The sequence below is a fragment of the Sminthopsis crassicaudata genome, chromosome 4 (assembly GCF_048593235.1).
Source record: "Sminthopsis crassicaudata isolate SCR6 chromosome 4, ASM4859323v1, whole genome shotgun sequence".
NCBI lineage: Eukaryota > Metazoa > Chordata > Mammalia > Dasyuromorphia > Dasyuridae > Sminthopsis > Sminthopsis crassicaudata.
The window spans coordinates 379,150,100-379,170,093 of record NC_133620.1 but is presented as its reverse complement, the minus strand read 5'-3'; the positions used below and the strand labels follow the sequence as shown (position 1 = coordinate 379,170,093).

At 35.6% G+C, this 19,994-nt stretch overlaps 1 protein-coding gene across 1 annotated transcript in view; it reads left to right on the top strand.

Moving 5' to 3' along the window:
* Positions 1-18,251, top strand: part of CAPN9 (calpain 9) — a 62,197-nt gene extending 43,946 nt beyond the window's left edge. The window contains exons 12-20 of the mRNA XM_074262360.1: positions 3,540-3,576; positions 4,334-4,414; positions 6,715-6,772; positions 7,030-7,094; positions 8,020-8,088; positions 9,291-9,369; positions 12,468-12,584; positions 17,660-17,718; positions 18,055-18,251. Coding sequence (XP_074118461.1) covers positions 3,540-3,576; positions 4,334-4,414; positions 6,715-6,772; positions 7,030-7,094; positions 8,020-8,088; positions 9,291-9,369; positions 12,468-12,584; positions 17,660-17,718; positions 18,055-18,081 — 592 coding nt within the window. The 3' untranslated portion in view covers positions 18,082-18,251. The remainder of the gene's footprint in view (positions 1-3,539; positions 3,577-4,333; positions 4,415-6,714; positions 6,773-7,029; positions 7,095-8,019; positions 8,089-9,290; positions 9,370-12,467; positions 12,585-17,659; positions 17,719-18,054) is intronic.
* Positions 18,252-19,994: the final 1,743 nt, after the last annotated feature.

The following is a 19,994-nucleotide window of genomic DNA, read 5'->3' as shown; positions in this document are numbered from 1 at the left end:
TTTTTTATGTTTGTTAATCATCTTAGCCTTTTGGGTAAAAAAGGGATCATTGTAATAATGATCATTCCTTCCTCATGATTAATATGGTTTATTTTCCCTGATCACTTCCTATGATCCTTTGTTATTGTTACATTGTTGTTGTTACTGTTCAGTAGCATCATCGGGGATGTCTTGACTTGTCGGTGAATTAGCTTTAAGTGAGACAGCAATTTGTTTCAACAGTCATGACTACAATTGTTACTTTGGTGTGTTTCACCACAGGTGAAAACAATGACATATAACAGTGTAAGTTTGAATTTTTCTTTCCTCTTAACTTAAAATTTTGTGAAGGGTCTCCAAAACACCACATCGCAAAACACCTCCACCAAATACCCCAGGAGGGAAAGTTCCTTCTTAGTTCCAGCAGCAAGGCACTATGGGAAGTGGTTGAATGATTTGTGGTACCTAATAGTGGAATTAGGAGGTTTCAGAGGAATACTTCCTGCAACTTCCTTCAGACCATTTAGGTGACAAAAATCACCTTTTAAAAAAAAAAAAATTGGTTCTTTCAGACCATTTAGGTGAAAACCAAAGTCTGATATTTCACAGCCTTATTGTATCACTTTTTTTTGTTTGTTGGGATTAAGTGACTAGCCCAAGGAAGTATTAAATGTCTGAGGTCAGATTTGAACTCAGGTCCTCCGACTTCAGGGCTAGTGTTCTATCCATTGCACCACTTAGCTGTCCCATCATCTCTTTTTGTCCTTGTCTTAGCAAGAATATTTTGTTTCAGTTGGTGGTTATAGAAGAACTTCCTGTTTTGACCATTTACTGTGACTTAGACTGTTAATGATGATAATTTACATTTGTCATTTACAGGGTACTTGTACTTTATTTGAGCCTCACAAACAACCCTCTGAAACAGGTTAGGCATGTGTCTTTTTCCCAGTTTACAGATGTGGGATCTGAGTTTCATAGAAGGCAATTAACTTGCCTCTAGTACTAGGACTTGAATAAAACTTCTCTGTCCTGTGTGATTTTGGGGGAAATCTAGATCTCAGTTTTCTCATCTATACCATGAGGTAAATTGTATGATGAAAACAGGTCATATTTTAAAGTAGGAGCATCTAGATTTGAATTCTGCCTCCAACATATACTAGCTGAGCAACAGCAGATAGAAACTGGACCTCTGATTTCAATAGTAGAGAAAAATCCAGGATGTAAAAATTTCTCTGCCAAAGCAGGTCAGTCCTTTCTCTGAAATGCTTAGTCTTAGAAAGATGTCTAGAGCACCAAGAGACTAAATGATTTGCCTAGAGTATTGTTGCCAATATGTATTAGAGGCAGGGCTTAAATCCAGGTCATCATCACTCTAAGATCAGCTGTCCATTATCCACTACTCCACTACTGCCTCTCAGTGACTGAGAAGGTGCCCATGGAAAAATCATAAAATTCTCTAAATCTCCATTTCCTTAGCTGTAAAGTGGGCATAATTATTCCTAAGTAGCTATATCATAAAAGTTTGAAGGACCAAATTGGGTATGTTAATTGCTACATAGATTTCGACTTTCATTCATTATCTGCCAAATCATTTCCAGAGCCAAATCCTATGCTCCTAAACCCAGCGCTATGATTTCAACATTATAAACAAATTGTCTAGTGTAGAGGAATCTGTTCCTTTCATCGTTGGCTATATTCCAGAGATCCATAGGTACAACAAAATATTCATAAATATCAAATTATTGGAATCCCTTATGAATATTTGAAAGAGGGACTCAAAAGGGTTTCCTATATTGTATATTAATATTATGATTGTTTATATTATGAATTTAACAGAAAACATACATGCCCTACCTTTAAAAATCTTTTAATGGTTAAAAAAATTTAGTGAATTACAGTCTATTCCTCTCCTCCTATTTTGCCAGATAAATATTAAAGTCTTAGACTATAAAGAGATACCAGATTTATGCAAGGACTTCATAGCTCATTTTGATCCTATGTCTAGAGTAAGATCAGCAAGTCCTTGGGAGTATAAAGGGAAGAGTCCTATTGTTTAATGCCCTTTAATTTTTAAAAATATTTATATTTGACAAATCCAATTTCATCTTTACTCTTATCCCCAACTAATTCAGTTTAGCCTGTTATAAGGTCTGACCTCAGAATCAGTTCCATGACCTAGAGATGGGAGGTCTATAATATTATCTGCTTCCAATGGTTTAGCTAAAATTTTGAGAGTGCTAAGCAAAAAATTTGGAAAGAATCCCCTTAGTGTTATTAATTGAAAAATAAATTCATCTCCAGTCTTCTTTCCTCATATTTTCCCCAGCAATATAGAGATTGATATTTTATCTGTATGGAATAGTGAGACAGAGCCAAACACAGAGAAAGATAGAGAGAAAGATATACATACAAAGAGACGGTCAAAGAGAAGACAGAGAAACACAGAGAGAGCTACATGTGCATATATGAATTTTTGTGTACTTTGCTCCACCTTTAGCTTATTCTCCATTTCTTTTTACACTTTCTTCAAGCAGATTGGAAACAAATAAGTAGTTAGCCCTCAACAAATAAGCTAAACTAAGTTGTAGGTACAGATTTAGAGCCAGAAGAGGCCTATATAGTTATATAGTCCACCCTCTTCATTTACAAATAAGGAAACTGAAGCAGATGAAGTGACTTATCAGATGGTAAATGACAGGGGTAGAATTTGAATCCAAGTCTTTGGATTGCAGAAGCAGTAATACTCTTTCTATTTACTATGCTGCCTCTGGAATGTGGCTATCATGGCACATTTATGTATCACCTTATAGTTCACAAAGAAATTTTCTTCAAAATAATTCTTTTATGGTACAAGTATACATATTATGCCCATTTTAACAGATGAAGAAATTGAGGCTCAGAGAACTACTGAGTCACATGGTTACTAAGGGTCTCAGCAGGACTCCTGGTCTTCCAATCCAAGTTCAATGCCTATTCCACTATCCCATACAGAAGTTCTTATGAAACTTTTAATGTAATAAACTCCCTTCTTATGTATCCCTTCTTGAAGTAATACAACTCTTATATAAAAGATTTAATATTCTGGTTAGTCCCTAGACTCCAAACCTTCTGAAGATTGGGCCATTGTCATGCCCATGACTGCAGAACTGGGAAGAGATCACTGAAGAAAGACTTCAGTAATGACCTCAACATTTGTGTGACTTTGGGCAAATTACTTTGTCTCTCCAGACTTATTTCCTCATTAATAAATGGAGATCATTATATCTGGTCTAAAACTTCATAGCTGTTATAAAGATCAAATGATGTAAAAGTGCTTTGTAAAGTGTAAAGGAATTGACAGATGAAAAGTAGTGATACAAGTATGAGCTTATTGGCCCAAAGCCAATCTACAGAACTCTTAGCTTCTTTCCTCCCAGCATATCCAAAGACACTGAATAATGTGGCAAATGTTTGAAAGGAAGAGGGATCTCCACAACTGGTCACAAAGTTGAAAGGAGTTTGATGAAGCAGAGAATATTGCAATGAATTATAATTGAATCAAATATTTTCTAATCCTACAGGGAAATGGATGAAAATGTGGATATTGCTCTCCCAGAAGTAAGTCTTTCAAGTAATAAATGTTTTTAAGGCCTTCAAGAAACAATTGATAATGGGGGAAGGGAGATTAATCTTGTGATTTGTAATTGTATGACTGGCTAATATTTTAATGTTCAATATTTTATCGTGGATATAATACTAGATTTGTAATTAAGAAGTCTTGGATTTCAATCTCTCCATTAACATTGATTAGCTATATAGCCACTAGCAAGCCACATAATCACTCTGGACCTCATTTCTGCACCTGCCCCACTTCTTTTTAAGTTTCATTAGGCTGCTTCCTCCTTTATACTTTTATCCACAGTTTTGAAGATTCTTAGACCCAGTTTCCAAATCCTTACTGGGGTTAAAGGAAGGACATATCAAGTCCCCATTGTTCCCACATTTTGGGCTTCTTTCTTCTAACTCCAGTGAATTTAATAGCCAGGCCCTTGAGAGAGATCACTATGAGAGAGATCAGTGGTGTCTCAGAGAAGTCCTATGACATCATGGTGAAAACATTTTTCCCAATACTTTCCATCTATCCTAACAGTTCACCTGAAACTTTATTCCCTCCACTCTAACACCATCATCTCCTCCCCTACCATGGGTACATCTGAAAGTACCTAGAATGTTTTAGAAAATCAACCAGTTCATTCAATAGTCACACTATATGCCAACAATTTACATTGGACAACTCAGAATGAACTCTTTTGATGCAAAGCATTTCAAAAACATTTTTTCTAAATCTCAGCATATACTTTTGTTTTTTCTCTAGCCATCTAAACCAACTTCACCTAGTCAAGAAAGCATGGAAGATAAACAGTTTCGGACACTGTTTGAACAGATTTCAGGAGAGGTAAAAGAGAACAAATATATTTTAATTCAAGCCAAAATAATATGTCTTTAGACTTCTAAACTGAGAAAAGAGTCATGGAGCTGAGCCACTTTTATTTCTTGCCTGCCCTTAATCGGAAAGGATTTGGAGGAGAAGGACATTTTGCCTTTTTTTCATAGTCTTCTCAGAAATTTCAATGATAATAAATACAATTTGTTAGCTTGAACATTGGAAGGAAAATTGTAGAGCTTAATGAATCTTGTAAAAGCAATCATTGAGATAGATGCACATGTATGGTGCTGTCATTTGAGAGGCTCTACAACAGTGGCATCAAACTCAAATAGAAATGAGGGGCCACTATTTTTTACATAAAAATAACTATTTGTACCCAATTGGTGATAGATCCTTCTGGGATATTAGTCTGATTAGCCACAGTCATACTTATCACACTTTGACTCCAACACATTGACTTGACTCCAACATTGGCCCTCTTTGAGAAGGAAAGACAACAACCAACCAAGTATTGTTAAATGTTTCCCTAATTACATTTTAATCAGGTTTGGGCTGCACTATGGCCACATGTAGGCTGTAGACCAAATAATTGATATCTCTGCTCTAAAAGACTAATCTATCTAAAATTATTTCTTGTAATTATTTAACAACAAAATTTGTGCTCAAATGCCCATCCTAAGCATCATTCCTTTGGGCTATGGCATTTTCTTCAAGAAACCCCTGAAAAGGATATGACTCATTATTCTATTTTTATCCAGTAATATATTAGTATGAATTAATCACTTCACTCTTCAAAAAGAAAAGCCAAGTTTCTGAGAATTAATTTGAATTAGTGTGAATTAATCACTTCACTTTTTAAAAAGCCAAGTTTCTAAGGATCAATGAAATAATTAAAATACTTAATATTTAAATGTTCTCACTATCATTTAGTCTTTTTTTTTTTTTTAAAGCACCAGAAGCTCTTCAAAATCTCTTAGGGTACAAAGTCATCAAAGTGAAGGATAATTATTATTTGCCTTTTTATCTCCCTTTCTGTATCCTGCTTCCCCCCATTCTGTTGCCACCTGTGCCCCAGTTGTCTTGTTCTCTCATAATGAGTATTGACTGTTCATACCCTACCTATATGCATATGCACTATTTCTTGAAAAATCTAGTCCTCAAGACATAAAGGCATCATGCTCTGACCTCCCTCCAAGGCCCCTTCCCCAAATCTTAAATGTTCTTGCCCAATCCTATCAATTGAAAAGAATAACATCTTCCTAACTAGCTGTGATAAGGACTTACTAAACAATTTATACTACATGTTAATGACTAGCAACTACTTAATCTAGTACTACCAAGGGAGATTGGTATTTTAAAATAAAGAAGTAGCTGAAATTAGAGTTAAAAAAAACAAACAAACAAACAAAACCTAGATTCTAGTCTTTGTTTTAGATAAAGCCCTTTATCTGTTTCTCCATATATAATATGGGGAAATAACACCAGTATTGTCTATCTCACAGAATTGTCATAAAAATCAAATGAGATAAATATGTAAAATCCCTTTAAAAATTATAAAACACTCTAAAAATGGAAGGTAAATTTGGAGAAGCCATAGCCATAACTCAAAGAAATGAATCATAACTAGTTGAATTGCAAATACCGCTTTAGGCAGGTGAAAATGTTTTTTTTTTTTTTTTTTTTTTAATCTTATTTATGGGTGTTTTTTGGGGGGGTGGATAGCGGTGGAGGTGGGAGATTGAAAAGAAGTAGGTTAGATCTTCTTAACTTTCCTTAAATCAATTTTTCTTAACTCAAGAGTTCTTAACTTTTCTTTAGCTTTGAGCAGTCTAGTAAAGCCAATGGCTCCCTTCTCAGAATAATGTTTTTTAAAAGCATAAAATAAAATACATGGAATTACAAAGGAAAATACTATCATCAATTTTTAAATTCATAATTAAAATTTATCTAATCAAGTGACCAATGGTGAGTTACTTAATTTTTCTAGGCCTCTGTTTCTTAATTGAAAAAAAAAAAAAAAAGAAAAAAGAATGGATTGAATTAGATGACCCTATGAGATCCTTATGAATTCTAACATTTCCAACTGAATTTTGCCTTTGACTGGTCCTCTTTCAAAGAGATTTAATGTTCCAAACAATGATGAGGCCAGAAAAGTACAAAGTGCTAAAGGGCCTGTTCTTTCCAGAGGAAGTAAATAGAATTTGGCTCAGTAATTTGACATCCTTAAGCCAAAGACATCTGGAATCTCTTTCCTTTAAACAAAGAAGATATTAAGGGATGGGAAAAGCAATTGTCCCTATTTTCAACAGGACATGGAGGTAACAGCAGAGGAACTGGAATATGTTTTGAATACTGTGCTACAAAAAAGTAAGTGTCCAAACCAATCTCTTTGAGTCCAGGATGAAATTAGCAGTGGAATATGTATCACTGTGCCATGTTATCTATCACATCTTTTTAAAAGTTCCACCTTTGCTCTCACTGTGTTCTTCACTCTGCTTTCCCTTTTATCCTGTACTGAGATATTACACAGATTTTTGAGATGATCTGATGCATACTTGCTCTTTTGTAATCTTAGGACGGAATGGGGAATTTTGTTGTCATTTTTGTCTTGTGTGTGTTTGCAGAAAGGAATATTAAATTCAAGAAGCTAAGTCTCATTTCCTGCAAAAACATCATTTCTCTAATGGATGTATCCTTTCAAATATATTTCAAATGTATTTTTATTTCTAAGCCCCTTTCCAACTCTACAGGTACAAAAAGGAACAAGAGACAATTCTAAATTATAAGATCTGAATCAGAACCCTGGACCTGATATTTACTATTTACAAGAATATGGGAAACTTCTTGACTTCTCTATGTCTCAGTTTCCTTATTTGTAAAATGACTAAATGATCTCTAGAGTCTATTACAATTCCAAATCCTATGAGGACCTTCTTTTCTCTTTTCTGAACTCTCTGAAAACTCAAAAGATATCACAAACAAAACCTTCTTACCATCTACCAGTTGGTCATATTCCAACAGAGCCACATGTAAAAATTTTTGTACCAGTAGGTCACCAGAAATACATATGGGATACATAAAAATATAAGTAGCCATCAGGGAAGGTCCTAGCTAGGCCTGTATTCTCAGATGATTCAGTATGGTTATTTTCCTGTTCTTAAAGAATAAAGAGGGGGAAAAATGACCTTGAGGAAGACAGAAAGAGAATGGATATGTGTAGAAAGAAAGAAGAATGTTTTAAAATAAAATTTTAATTACATTCTTTGTTTTTATATCATCTATTTTTCCTGATGCATATTTCTGATAAGGGTGACTTTAAATGGACAAAAGGTTCTTTTCCTACTTGAAAATACTGATAATAGGGTCAGAGGGCTTTTTAAAAAATGTGCTTTTTATAAAACCATTCTCCTATTTCCTCTCTTCTGATACAAAGAGTTTTAATAATAAAATCAAGAATTCTTAATTTTCATCACCCTGAGTTTCCACAGAGGACCGTTCTTCCTCCCCAATACAACATTCTTTCTAAACAGACTCCAAATCTGAAATTCCACAAGAACCCTCTGACCTCTTGACTTCTGTTCATATTTTTCCTTGACACATGTTTTTGCATACAGAACAATGGTAATGGAAAACTGGAGTTCAATGAATTCAAAGTTTTCTGGGACAAACTGAAGACATGGATAGTATGTAACCCTCATTGTTGTATGATTGTGTGGTACCTCATTGTCACTCCTGATCTGGTGTTTTACCTCCTCACTGTAGTTGAAGCAAATGGTAAATTTAAAAGGGGCCAAACAACCTGTTTGCTTATTTAGAATTGGATAGTTGTAGGGAAGGAATTATAATAAGCTTTAATTACTATGAAGAAATTCTAGAGTAGAGTGCGAGGATACCAGTCCTTTAGAAGGGTGGAGGTCAAGAAAATTGTTCACTCTTTGAGGGAACTAACATAGACATTACAGAAAGTTTTCTCTTTGTGACTCCTACCTAAAGTTGTGCTTTCATCAAGTGAGGGAAGAGTTGGCAATCATCTGGATATTATGATGAATAATACTTGTCCATCTGTGGGTACTATCTTTGAGAAAGCCAAAGATTAGCTTCTAGTATATGGAGTTTTTAGTTCAATGTATGGGGACAACTAGATGGCATAATGGATAGAGTACTAGGCCTGGAGCCAGGAGAAATCATCTTCCTAAGTTCAAATCTGGCCTCAGATGCTTACTAGCTGGGTGATTCTGGGCAAAACCTCAGTTTCCTCACATGTAAAATGAGCTGGAGAAGGAAAAGAATATTATCTTAGGCAAGAAAACCCCAAATAGGGTCACAGAATCAGATGTCTTTTTTCTCCTTTTTTATTATTAAAGTTTTTTTTTAATTTTAAAAACACATGCATAGATGATTTTCAACAATGATTCTTGCAAAACCTTGTGCTCCAAATTTTTCCCTTCCTTCTCCTTACCCTCTCCCTTAGATCTCCAGTATTCCAATACATGTTAAACATGTATAATTCTCCTATACATATTTCTACAATTATCAGATATGTCTTAAACAATTGAACAAAAGCAAACATTTCCTCACAATTAGAACAATCTCAAAATGGGATGGGTGACCTTAGAAAGTAGCAGATTTACTAGTTGCTTTTAAGTGAAAGGAGGCAATGTGGTATAGTAGAAAGCACCTTCAATTTGGAGTCAAAGACTGAGTTCAAATTTCCACTCTGTGATTTATCACCTGGGGATCTTGAACAAGTCCCTCTCTGGGTTCTCTTTCTCAATTATAAAATAAAAGTATTGGACTAGATGGGCTCTGGAATCTCTTCTAGCTTCAGAACCAGAATCCTGTGAGCCCTTCTGAGTCTGATATGTTGCAATTCCTTCCTGCATAGAATATCTTCCTTCGATTCGATGCTGACAGATCTGGCACCATGTCCTCCTATGAGCTGCGGCTAGCCTTGAAAGCTGCAGGTAAAATAGAAACTTTTGGACTTTTAACAAGGGGCACTAAGGGAAGATGGCGAGTGGGCAAGAATTGGAGCTGTGTGGAGGAAATGCAGAACAAAAGAATGACGTAACAAGAATGAGCTCATTCTGAATCAAAGGGGTGTTACACTCCTAATTCTGACCAAGTTGTCATACTTTATGGAGATCAAGAGGCTCCTTTAATTTTCATGTCACATGTTGACATTCACTGTTCGACTCTAGGGCCCTATCATATGGCTAATTTGGGATAAATCATTTTATCCCTTCATGTTTTATTTTTCCCATGTGGTATGGTGGCAATAATACTAATTCCGGGTTTAAATCCTATCTCTGATACTGTATAATCTTGGGTTAGTCATTTAAATCCTATGGGCCTCAATTTTCTTATCTTTAGAATGAAGAGATTAAACTACATGTTTTCTGCAGTCCCTTCCAACTCTAGGTCTATGCTATTATGGTACTGGTCAAAAATATTTATAAAACTCCAACATTGCCAGGCATATGGGAGGAACAATAATTACATTATATTAAGGGCAGTTTGGTAGTAGAGTGGATACAGCATTCAATCTGCAGTCAAGAAGACTTGCATTCAAATCTCTCTTCAGACACTTACCAGCAGAGTGACCCTGGGCAAGTCACTTAACCCTGTTTGTCTCAGTTTCCTCATCTGTAAAATGAATTAGAGAAGGAAATGGCAAATCACTCCAGTATCTTTACCAAGAAAACCCCAAGTGGAGTCATTAAGAGTTGGGCATAATTGAAATAGCCCACAACAAATATTATGTTATTAGTGGAATTTCACATATCATGGCATGCATGTGAGAGTATTGGGGGGCTTTTGGGGCATAGGAGTGAAAATAGGCCAAGTGTTCTTAATTTTCTTTAGATAGATTTTCACTAAATCAGGAGTTTTTAACCACTTCTATACCTTTAACTCCTTTGCAATCTAGAGAAGCCTATGGTTCCCTTCTCAAAATAATATTTTTAAGAGCATAAAATTCTATTATGTATGTTATTATTATACAAGCATAAAATATTATAATATGTTATCATTGTTTTTAATTAATAAAGGGAGTTGATCAAGCATTCTCTGCTCTAAGTTATTTCTTAATCATCATCTAGTTAGGATGCTTAACTGGATACTGCACAAAGCATGTTTGACAGACATAATTTCTGAGCTTTTTAAGGATGTAAAAGTTGTCTTTCTTCTAGAATACCTATAAAATAAAATAAAGAAAGGTAAAAACTCTCAGGAACTTGGTCAGCAGTTTTTGCCTATAGGTAGAGAAATTGTTTATACATCTCAAGGACCTATTACCTTTTTTGTCCCTGGGCACTCCATTCCAAGGGTAGCTAGTGATGGATGGAAGGTCATTTCAGCAGACAAAGTTAAAGAAATGTGGGTCTTGAATTTGGCAGAGTCAGGTTTGAATAATGTTGCTTGTGGCCAAGACACTCAGACAAGAACTTTATCAAAATGGATACATCTCTTCTTTCCTCCCTTCTTAACAGTAACTGAGGAGGAAAAAAGACCCCAATGATTAGTTGTATAGAAGATTCTTTACCCATTTGTGACCTTTCTAGCAATCTGCTGAAAGCTAAGAAAGCAGGCAGAAATGAAAAAGACAAACAACCTACTTTATCATACATATCTTACAGGGCATGTTTAATGTGCATTACTCATTTCTGAAATGTACTCCAGCAGAGACTCTTCTTAGGAAATGTCTAGCTTTCAGGAGCCCCTAACAACATCTGACTCCAATGTCCATGGGAAACATTTGCTTACTCTGCAGGTGTCCACAGCTGGAGTACCAGGGATGTTAAATTCTGCAAGTTACTTAGCCACTCTGAAATAGGAGATAGGGACAAAAGTAAAGATAGCTAACTTAGAGCTCAGCCCCAGATGTCAGGAGTCAGTCTTTATTGAGAGCAGAATTGTTGAGAGCAGACCACCAGCTTGGATGATACTTCCTAGAAAGTCAAGAGGTTCTAAGGATACATGCTGGTATCACAATCTCAATATGACAATATCAAATTCATGAAAGCAGTGGAAAGGTCACTGAATCTGAAGTTAGAAGAAGACTGAGTTTGAATTGCACCTCTGGCACATTGTGTGACCATGGGCAAGTAATTTCTGAACCTCAGTTTCTATATCTGAGAAATGGAGATAATAATTTACCAACCCTGAAGGGTTGTTGTAAGGATCAAATGAGAAAATGTTTGTAAAATGCTTTGCAAATCTTAAATAATTACACAAATGCCACTCATATTATGATGAGAGGCAGAGAGCTGGTCTTAAAACCAGGAGAACCTAGATTCAAAGATTATCTTTACAGCTATCAGCTGTGTGATCTTAGACAAGTCATAGAACCTCTCAGTAGTCTAGGTATCTCTCTTTTTAAAATGTGTTAGACACTTCCAAGAATTGTTGAACTAGATTCAAATGAAATTAGGAAATATTCAGCAAATCAAATAAAAATACAATAGAATATAGATAATGTTAATATGTGGTTTTCTAAATCAATATGAGGTAGTTGTGATCCTTATGTAAGAGTTAGTGGCCCCCATTTTTTTTATGAGTTTAACTTCAGTAATCTACATTGTAGAGGAGATACTAACCTGTATTGATAGAGGGAATTCCCTATCTCAATGAAATCAGGTAACTTGTCCCTACCCACACCCTACCCTATCATATCCTGGAAAATCTTGTGTTCTGGGGGCAGCTAGGTGGCGCAGTGGATAGAGTACCAGCCCTGAATTCAGGAGGACCCGAGTTCAAATCTGGTCTCAGACATTTAACACTTCCTAGCTGTGTGACCCTGGGCAAGTCACTTAACCCCAGCCTCAGGGGAAAAAAAAGAAGACGAAGAAGAAAATCTTGTGTTCTGAATCAGACTGTGAGTTGCCCAAAGTCTGACATAGAGGAAGCTAAAGGATCATGGGTCCCCCTATCACAAGGTCTCTTAGTAAATAGCACCTTTTGAGTTACCCTCTCTGTTTTCCTGTATTCCTGTATTAGAGATCATAGGACCTTCAATCTTGATCTTCTATGTCACTTACAGATTTTTCTGGTCTTTTACTAGGTTTCCAGCTGAACAATTACCTTTTGCAGCTAATTGTCCTAAGGTATGCTGATGAGCAGTATCAACTTGACTTTGATGATTTCCTGAACTGTATGATCCGGTTAGAGAATTCAAGCCGTGAGTATCCATCTTAGCCTTTGTCCTTAGTATCATATAGGGCATGATACAATCTAGGCTTCATCCAACCCAACTCCCAATTGGTGAGACATACTGCAATCACAAGACAGACACAGAAAATGTTAAAAAAAAAATGATGACAAATGCATATTATAAGAGCAGGCAGTTGATTTCTTTTGATAGATGAAATTAGTGGGAGGCTATATGGTACAGTGGAAAGCAGAGCTGGATTTGTAATTAGGGAATGTGGGTTCCAATCTCACTTCTGTCTGTTATATCTCATATGACCTTAGGGATGTTGACCTTTTTGGGTCTCTGGTTCCTCATCTGTAAAAATAAAGGAATTTAGCAACATGACCTTTGATGTCCCTTCCATCCCTAAATCTATAACCCCAATTAATAACTCAATGCAAAAAAAGAAAGAAAGAAAGAGGAAGGAAGAAAAGAAGAAAGAAAGGGAGGAAGAGAAGGCAGGAGAGAGGGAGGGAGGGGGGAGGAAAGGGAGAGGAAGAAAGGAAAGGAAAGGAAGGGAGGGGGAGGGAGGAAGGAAGCAAAGAAAAAAGGAAGGAAAAGAGGAAAGAAAGGAGGAAAGGAGGAGGGAAGGAAGGGAGGTATTACATTTGTGCAAACTGTATAAATCTTAGGAAATTATCATGCTTTAAGTCAAAGTCCAGTACAACTAATACTATTATGAAAAGAAATTTATTTTTAAAAGTGATTTCCAAACCCACTGATGAACTGTCTTGTGATGCTATATATATAGTACATTCTTAACAAATATTCATTGCTCAAAATTAATTATTTCCTTATAGCAAAGGTTGAAATGTTATCGTTCATTATGACCTCTCATGACCATAATTTGTAGCCATAGAGTTGGAAGGAACCTTATAATTAATCTAGTCCAACCTTTGTATTTTATAGAAAAGTAAACTAAAACGCAGAGTGCTGAAGTTACTTGGCCAAATTCTCACAGCTAGTCAGTGGCAGAGCTGGAATCTGAACTAATACTTTCTAACTAAAAAGATATTTCTCTCTCTATCTCACCACATGGTCTATATTTTACTTTCTCCATCATTTTAATAAAAAAAAGTTGGCTGTGTTTGGATGCTAATTAGTGCTACCTTATTGGTCATGACCTAGGAAAAGTTTGTAGGAGTCATAATGGTACCCTAGAGACCTTGTCTCAATAACCTGTTATAGCCAAGAAGGGTCAACAAAATGCTGGACATAATTAGGGAGGATGTGGAAAACAAAGCAGAAGAAGTTTTCCTGACATTGGAAAAACCCAATAACATTTGAACATAGAATACTGAAAAAACAAAAACAAACAATCTATCATACAACTAGGAAGACAAAATGGAGCATGGGATGGTTCAGAGAAATGATTAAAGTAATGGAGCATCATTTCTGTTAGGAAAGAACTCTCCACTCTGGTATAATAAAAACTGAAGTCATAAAATAATGAAGGATGTGCTTAAAGGGAACATAACCTATTTTTTTTACCAAGTTCTCAAATAAGAAAATAGGAAAGTGTTGCTTATAGTTTAAGAGTTTTCAGACAAATAGAAAGAAATATAACTCTTCCTAAGAGATGCCAAACTTATAGAACTCATTTTCCCAACCTATTCAAGAAAGTAAATGATTGAAAAGCATACTGGTGAACTTAGAAGTAGAGAGGTGAAATTGGTTGTACTTCAGGTATATTTTCATCTAGTGCCCTTTTCTACTCTATGCTTATTTCATTTTAAAGTAAACTAAAATGCAGAGTGCTGAAGTTACTTGGCCAAATTCTCACAGGATGAAGCAGGATGTAAAAAGAAATAGATTCAAGAAATTTTTTAGATAAATAAAAAATGGTTTGTAAAAAAATTTAAACAAATACATATCCTGACAGATCCATGATGGCCTTATAAGGAAAACAAGGATGCTTGGAGATGTCTTCTGATACCTAAAATTGACATGAGGGAGGAAAGGATTGCCCAACAAAATACTCCTTTGGGACCATATAGATTTCTGGCTTTAAAAGAATGTGACTCTAACTTAGAGATAGGATGATAAAATTTCAAGCAAAAGCAAAAATAAAAAATTTTCCCCATTTGACTTTCTGGAACAACTTTCCCAGCTCAGGGGGAAAAAGAGGTTAAATGATTTTCTAAAGTGTCCAAAATAATGTATTTCTCTGAACAAACTAAATCTTAATGCATTTGTACATTCCCAGATTTGTAAATGATACTAAATTAATCCAATAAACAATATCACATATATTTTTCCCCTATGGCCTTTCTGACTATTTTATAGATTTACTTTATGGTTTCATAGGATCATAGATTTAAAGTTGAATGTAGACAGAGGGCATCTAGTTCAAATATCTGTTCATAAATGAGGTCAAAATAAATCACTTGTCCAAGGTGGTCTTCCTACTTCAAATCCAGCATACACTTTTTTGCTATGCTATGTCCTATCATTCTTATTCTATTCCCATAGAAAAAGTAGCTTCATTTTTTAGTTATCTGGTCATCTCTGATGTAATCTAATAAAAACACTCTTTAGCAATCTTATAAGGGTTATTTGGAGATACAAGAATATATTCTTCAAGAAAATATCATGTCACTGTTAACATTTCTTATTAATGAAACTTTCTTGATCTTCATGTTCTCTTGCTCTGAATTTTTAGCTGCTGAGTGACTTCCAAAACCAAAATGAATTTATCTCCAGTTTACAACATAAACAATTCTTGTGGGAAGAAAATAGGAAGAAACTAGGTCCTGGTTTTTCATGTCCTTTCCTCAGACCCACATACTTCGAATGCAAAGTTTATCTGAAAGTCAAAATCTGGAATTCCACCACTTACCCTGGTGAAATTTTCTAAGAATTAGACAAAAATATGAAACTTTGTAAAATCCAAAAACATTCATTCATCTGTTACTAAAATAATTGAGTAAAATAAAATGCTGAGTAAGATGGTGTGTTAGTAATGCTAAGAGGACTATTTTAAAATGGCTTCAAAGGTACTAAGGTGTGGTCATCTCTGCTCTCAATTTTATCCATTAATATTGAGTTGATGATAAGATTATGATAAATGGATTCATGACCACCAACTTCACAGGAGACAGACTGAAATTGTAAACTAAACCAAAATACTAGGTAATCTCTTAATGGGAGACATACATGGCCCAAATGAGTAAATTCATTCAAGAAACCAAATGATTGAAAAGAACATTGCTTGATGAGCATGAAATAAAAAAAGGAAAATTGGATATTCTTTAAGTATATTTCCATCTATTTATTGTATTTCCTTTCTCCATTCTAGACAGATATAGTTCAGATAAAGATATCTAAGAAAAAGAAAAAAAAGATATCTAAGAATAACTGAAATTGGTCATCTAAATTCAGAGCACTATCCTCTTAAGTCTATTTTGGAAACATGCTGACAAATTCTGAATTGGACCTGCTCTCCTTTTGCTAGAGTTCATATATGACCATATTTTATGATTTCCCCATTTCTGTCTCATTGGAAGACCTTTATAATAATTCTATATTTCAGAGCAATTTCTCTTTGTGTACCTTACCAATGACCTGGTTCCCAGCATTCCCAGTAGTCAGATGATCCCTGCCAGCAGTCTTTCCAAGTTTATCCACAGAATGCAGGTTCTGATTGGCCATACCAAGGGAGACCTCTTTCTATCCTTTATGTGATTTACCTTTCACCTAATGCCTGATGTCCACACTAAATTTGAGGTCCCTTTAAGGTCACCTGTGACATCTCTACTAATGAATTAAAAGCTTTTACATCCAGGAAATGAAAATAGTTGATCATGGATTCAATTGTCTACCAAGCAGCAAGTTTATCTTGAAAAGCTGCCAAATCTATGTTAGGTGTCAATGTTATTATGTTAAGCTGTTCCCTGCTCCCTGGATTCCCATCCCCACTCTCTCAATCCCCTCATGTTCTCACAATTTCTTTCCAAAAGAAACAAAGAGAAAATTATACATTTACACAGTGCAGTCACAAATATGACCCATTTATTTATTATGTGACTAGATCTCACCCACAGAAAAATTTAAAAACCAGCAAAGTTTGACTTGGGCAGTCTGCCATCTTCCTTTTAAGTACCCCTTTTCCTTTCCCTCTCCTCATGTACTTATCTTCTCTCCTACTGCAGTCAGTCAGTCAACAAGCACTTATTATGTGCCAGCAACTGTGCTACATACTGGTGATACAAAGAAAGAAGAGGAAAAGGGAAAGGAAGAGAGAGAAGAGAGAGAAATAGCCCCTAATCTCAAGGATCTCATAGTCTAATGGGGGAAACAATATGCAAACAACTATAAACAAAAAAGATATTGTTCATTGTTCATTCATATGTGACTTTTCATGACCCCATTTGAAGTTTTCTTGGCATAGATACTGTAGTGATTTGCCATTTCCTTCCCCAGCTCATTTTCTAGATGAGGAAATTGGAGCAGAATCTTAATTAAACAAGTGACTTGTTTAGGGTCACATGGCTATTTGAACTCAGGAAGATAAGATTCTATCCATGCTCCACTAGCTACCCCAAACAAAATATACTTAGGATCAACTGGAGACAGTCTACTGATTATTAATATTGCTTTCAGGAAACTCACAATTGTAGAAGTAATGTCAGTTAATGATGGCTAAAGACCTTCCCTAGAACAACTTGAAGGCTGAAAATCTTCAAGAAATATAAGAAATGGTAGGATTTAAGGCCTTGCTCTAGGCAATGAAAGAGATAATTCAGAGTAAAACAGATCTGGCTGGTATGCCTCAACTCAACATATAGATGACTACCTGGTCCATCTATAGTCTCCCCAATAAGGAGCTTGATTTGAGATTCAATGGGATGTCACTGGTTCCAAAATTAGATTCTAGTACATTTTATTTGAAGAGTCTTTCTGAAATTTGTTGGTTCATTTGAAGCATTTGACAGTTTGTCACTAGATGGTGCAATTCCAACAGTGTCTTTTTGGAACTTATGTAGATTTTTGTATTTGAAAATGACTAAGAACCTTGAGGAATTGTCTCCATAATCAAGCTTTCCTAATGTTTCTCACTTCAGGGGTGTTCCAGGTTCTCAGTGCAAAGGACAAAGAATATATTCAGCTCAATATAAATGAGGTATGATTATAGCCAAAATGCCCATACAGAAATCTGTTTTCTTATCCTATTTTCCTTTATCTTTTTTTATTCTTCTTCATATTGTCTATAATCCTCCTGTCCATTCCCATTATAATTTCTCAGAGTTCTATCACTTGCTTATTCTTTCACACCTGAGGCCCATAAAACAAACTATTCAAAGCTACCCTGTGAAACATAGAGTAAATCAAGGAAATTTAACTCCTTATTTCAAGTGACCTAGTATTGAAAACAAATTGGGGGCAGTCCCATAACTGGCAGAAAAGTTGAAGTAAAATAAAAGTTTTTCTAATTCCATGTTTTTCCTTTTATTCTCAGTTCATCAGTTTGGCGATGAATATTTGAAGCAGTTCCTGTCCTGGATGTGAGCTCTCATCAGATCATACCCTTTAGTAGAAGAACCAAATAAATTTTCCTAGGTGATGTCCATGTATCTAAGAATTGTGAATGAAGGTCCCTCTTTAATAATCCCATGTTCCTACCTAATTAATCTTCTTAACATGATCAAAAATTAATGTCATAGGCTCAGTTGTTTCTTTCCCAGAAATGAAGCATTATCAAATGGAAATCTGTGGTGATACAGGGAGGCAACTTGCCTATAGAGTAAGTCATCTCTAATAATCATATGCACTTTGTTAAGGATGACTAAGAGTTCCAACTCAGATAACCCTTGACATTACAAAATCCTTAATTATTTTCTCTGTTCCCATCAACCTAGACAATTTGTCATTACTCACAAGTGATTGAAGATCATATGACAATGTTTCTATAGATGAGATTAAATATTAGGGCAATTTAAACTGTCCATTTCTCATATCACAAAATCAAATTATAGTAGATGTGTACTCCATATCTTAGATTGATAGCTCTGGAGACACAAAGATTGGGTCCAATCTTCAGAGTTTCTAAATAATAATTCATTAAGCTCTATGGGTCATTTTGGCTCTATTTCTGAGAACCTTTGATTTTGACTTTCCCCTAAGGAGTTTTAGTTCCCCCAAAGTACCAAGTTAACAAGCACTTAACCCATAGAACAGGTTTACTCAAAGGCATACAAAACAGAGAAGGTACTTGTACCTGGTTTATGTTTTTTCCTTTCTCCCCAGTCCCTACAAATTTACACTTCCAATTATTCAAGTCCCTCCCTCATGCATTGTTATTGAAGCTCCTTCTACCAGTTGCCCTCCTCCAACCAACTTCCCTTCTTTTCCCTGGGATATGTGCTTCCTTATTAAGGTTTCTATTGTCTTTATCCTAATTCCAGGTCACTTCTTCCATTTTCTATTTTCCAAGCTTAGAGAGTGTCTCCTACATAGTTCCATAAATACCCTAAGTCTTACAGCTTCCAGCCTGCCTCAGTAACTCATCCAGCACTCATTAAGTGTTATTATCTTTGCTTGTACCTTGATCTAGTGCACATATGAAATGGTCAGAGACCTAGATCTCTAGTGTGAGGGTTTGTTGAACCCTTTTCAAGGATGTTCATCTATCTTTCACCCAACTGTCATCTGTGGCTCCAAGAAGGTGTAGCATACATAGTGGTTATACCCTAACAAAACCATCTCTGCAGACAGGTTAACCAAGGTTAAGAATAACCAAGCCTCAGACCTGTCAGTGAGTTGGGGGAGGATGTCTTTTCCAACCATGAAAAGATTTCCCCCAGTGAATGAGTAGATGAAAACAGTTTCTTCCAACTGCCATGAAGGCAGCTCAAGCAGATACTGTGGAATGCTTAGAACTTAGAAATCAAAAACACCAAGGTCATCCAGTGCATACTGGGACATTGCCAATTGTTTTTACTTTTGTCTTTCCATTGGACTTCAATGATACTGGAAGAGTTAGGATGGTGACTTGTATGATTCTGCCTCCCTTAAACCAATTCATACACAAGTCAAGAAATCACCTATGATATCACTGGTCCTCTTCTAAAATGAAGGACAAACAACATCTTGATCTAGATACTTTGTTTATTTTATTATAACTCTTCTATCCAGAAACTCCTGCTCAGAACTTTTCATGCACATGACCCCTAGAAACAATGAAAGGATAGGTATCATTATGATGAAACTTCAAACCAAAGGTGTGGGCTGCTAATTAAAGATATTAGAACCCACATTTCTTCTTAGTGATATTTCTAGCTATCTCTTTCCTTAACCACTAAGTCATATATTATATGACTCACCACTCCTTCCCAAAATTAGCAGCCACAAACCACCTTGGATCCAGGAAGGGAGTAAGTAGATATAATAAGGAAAGTT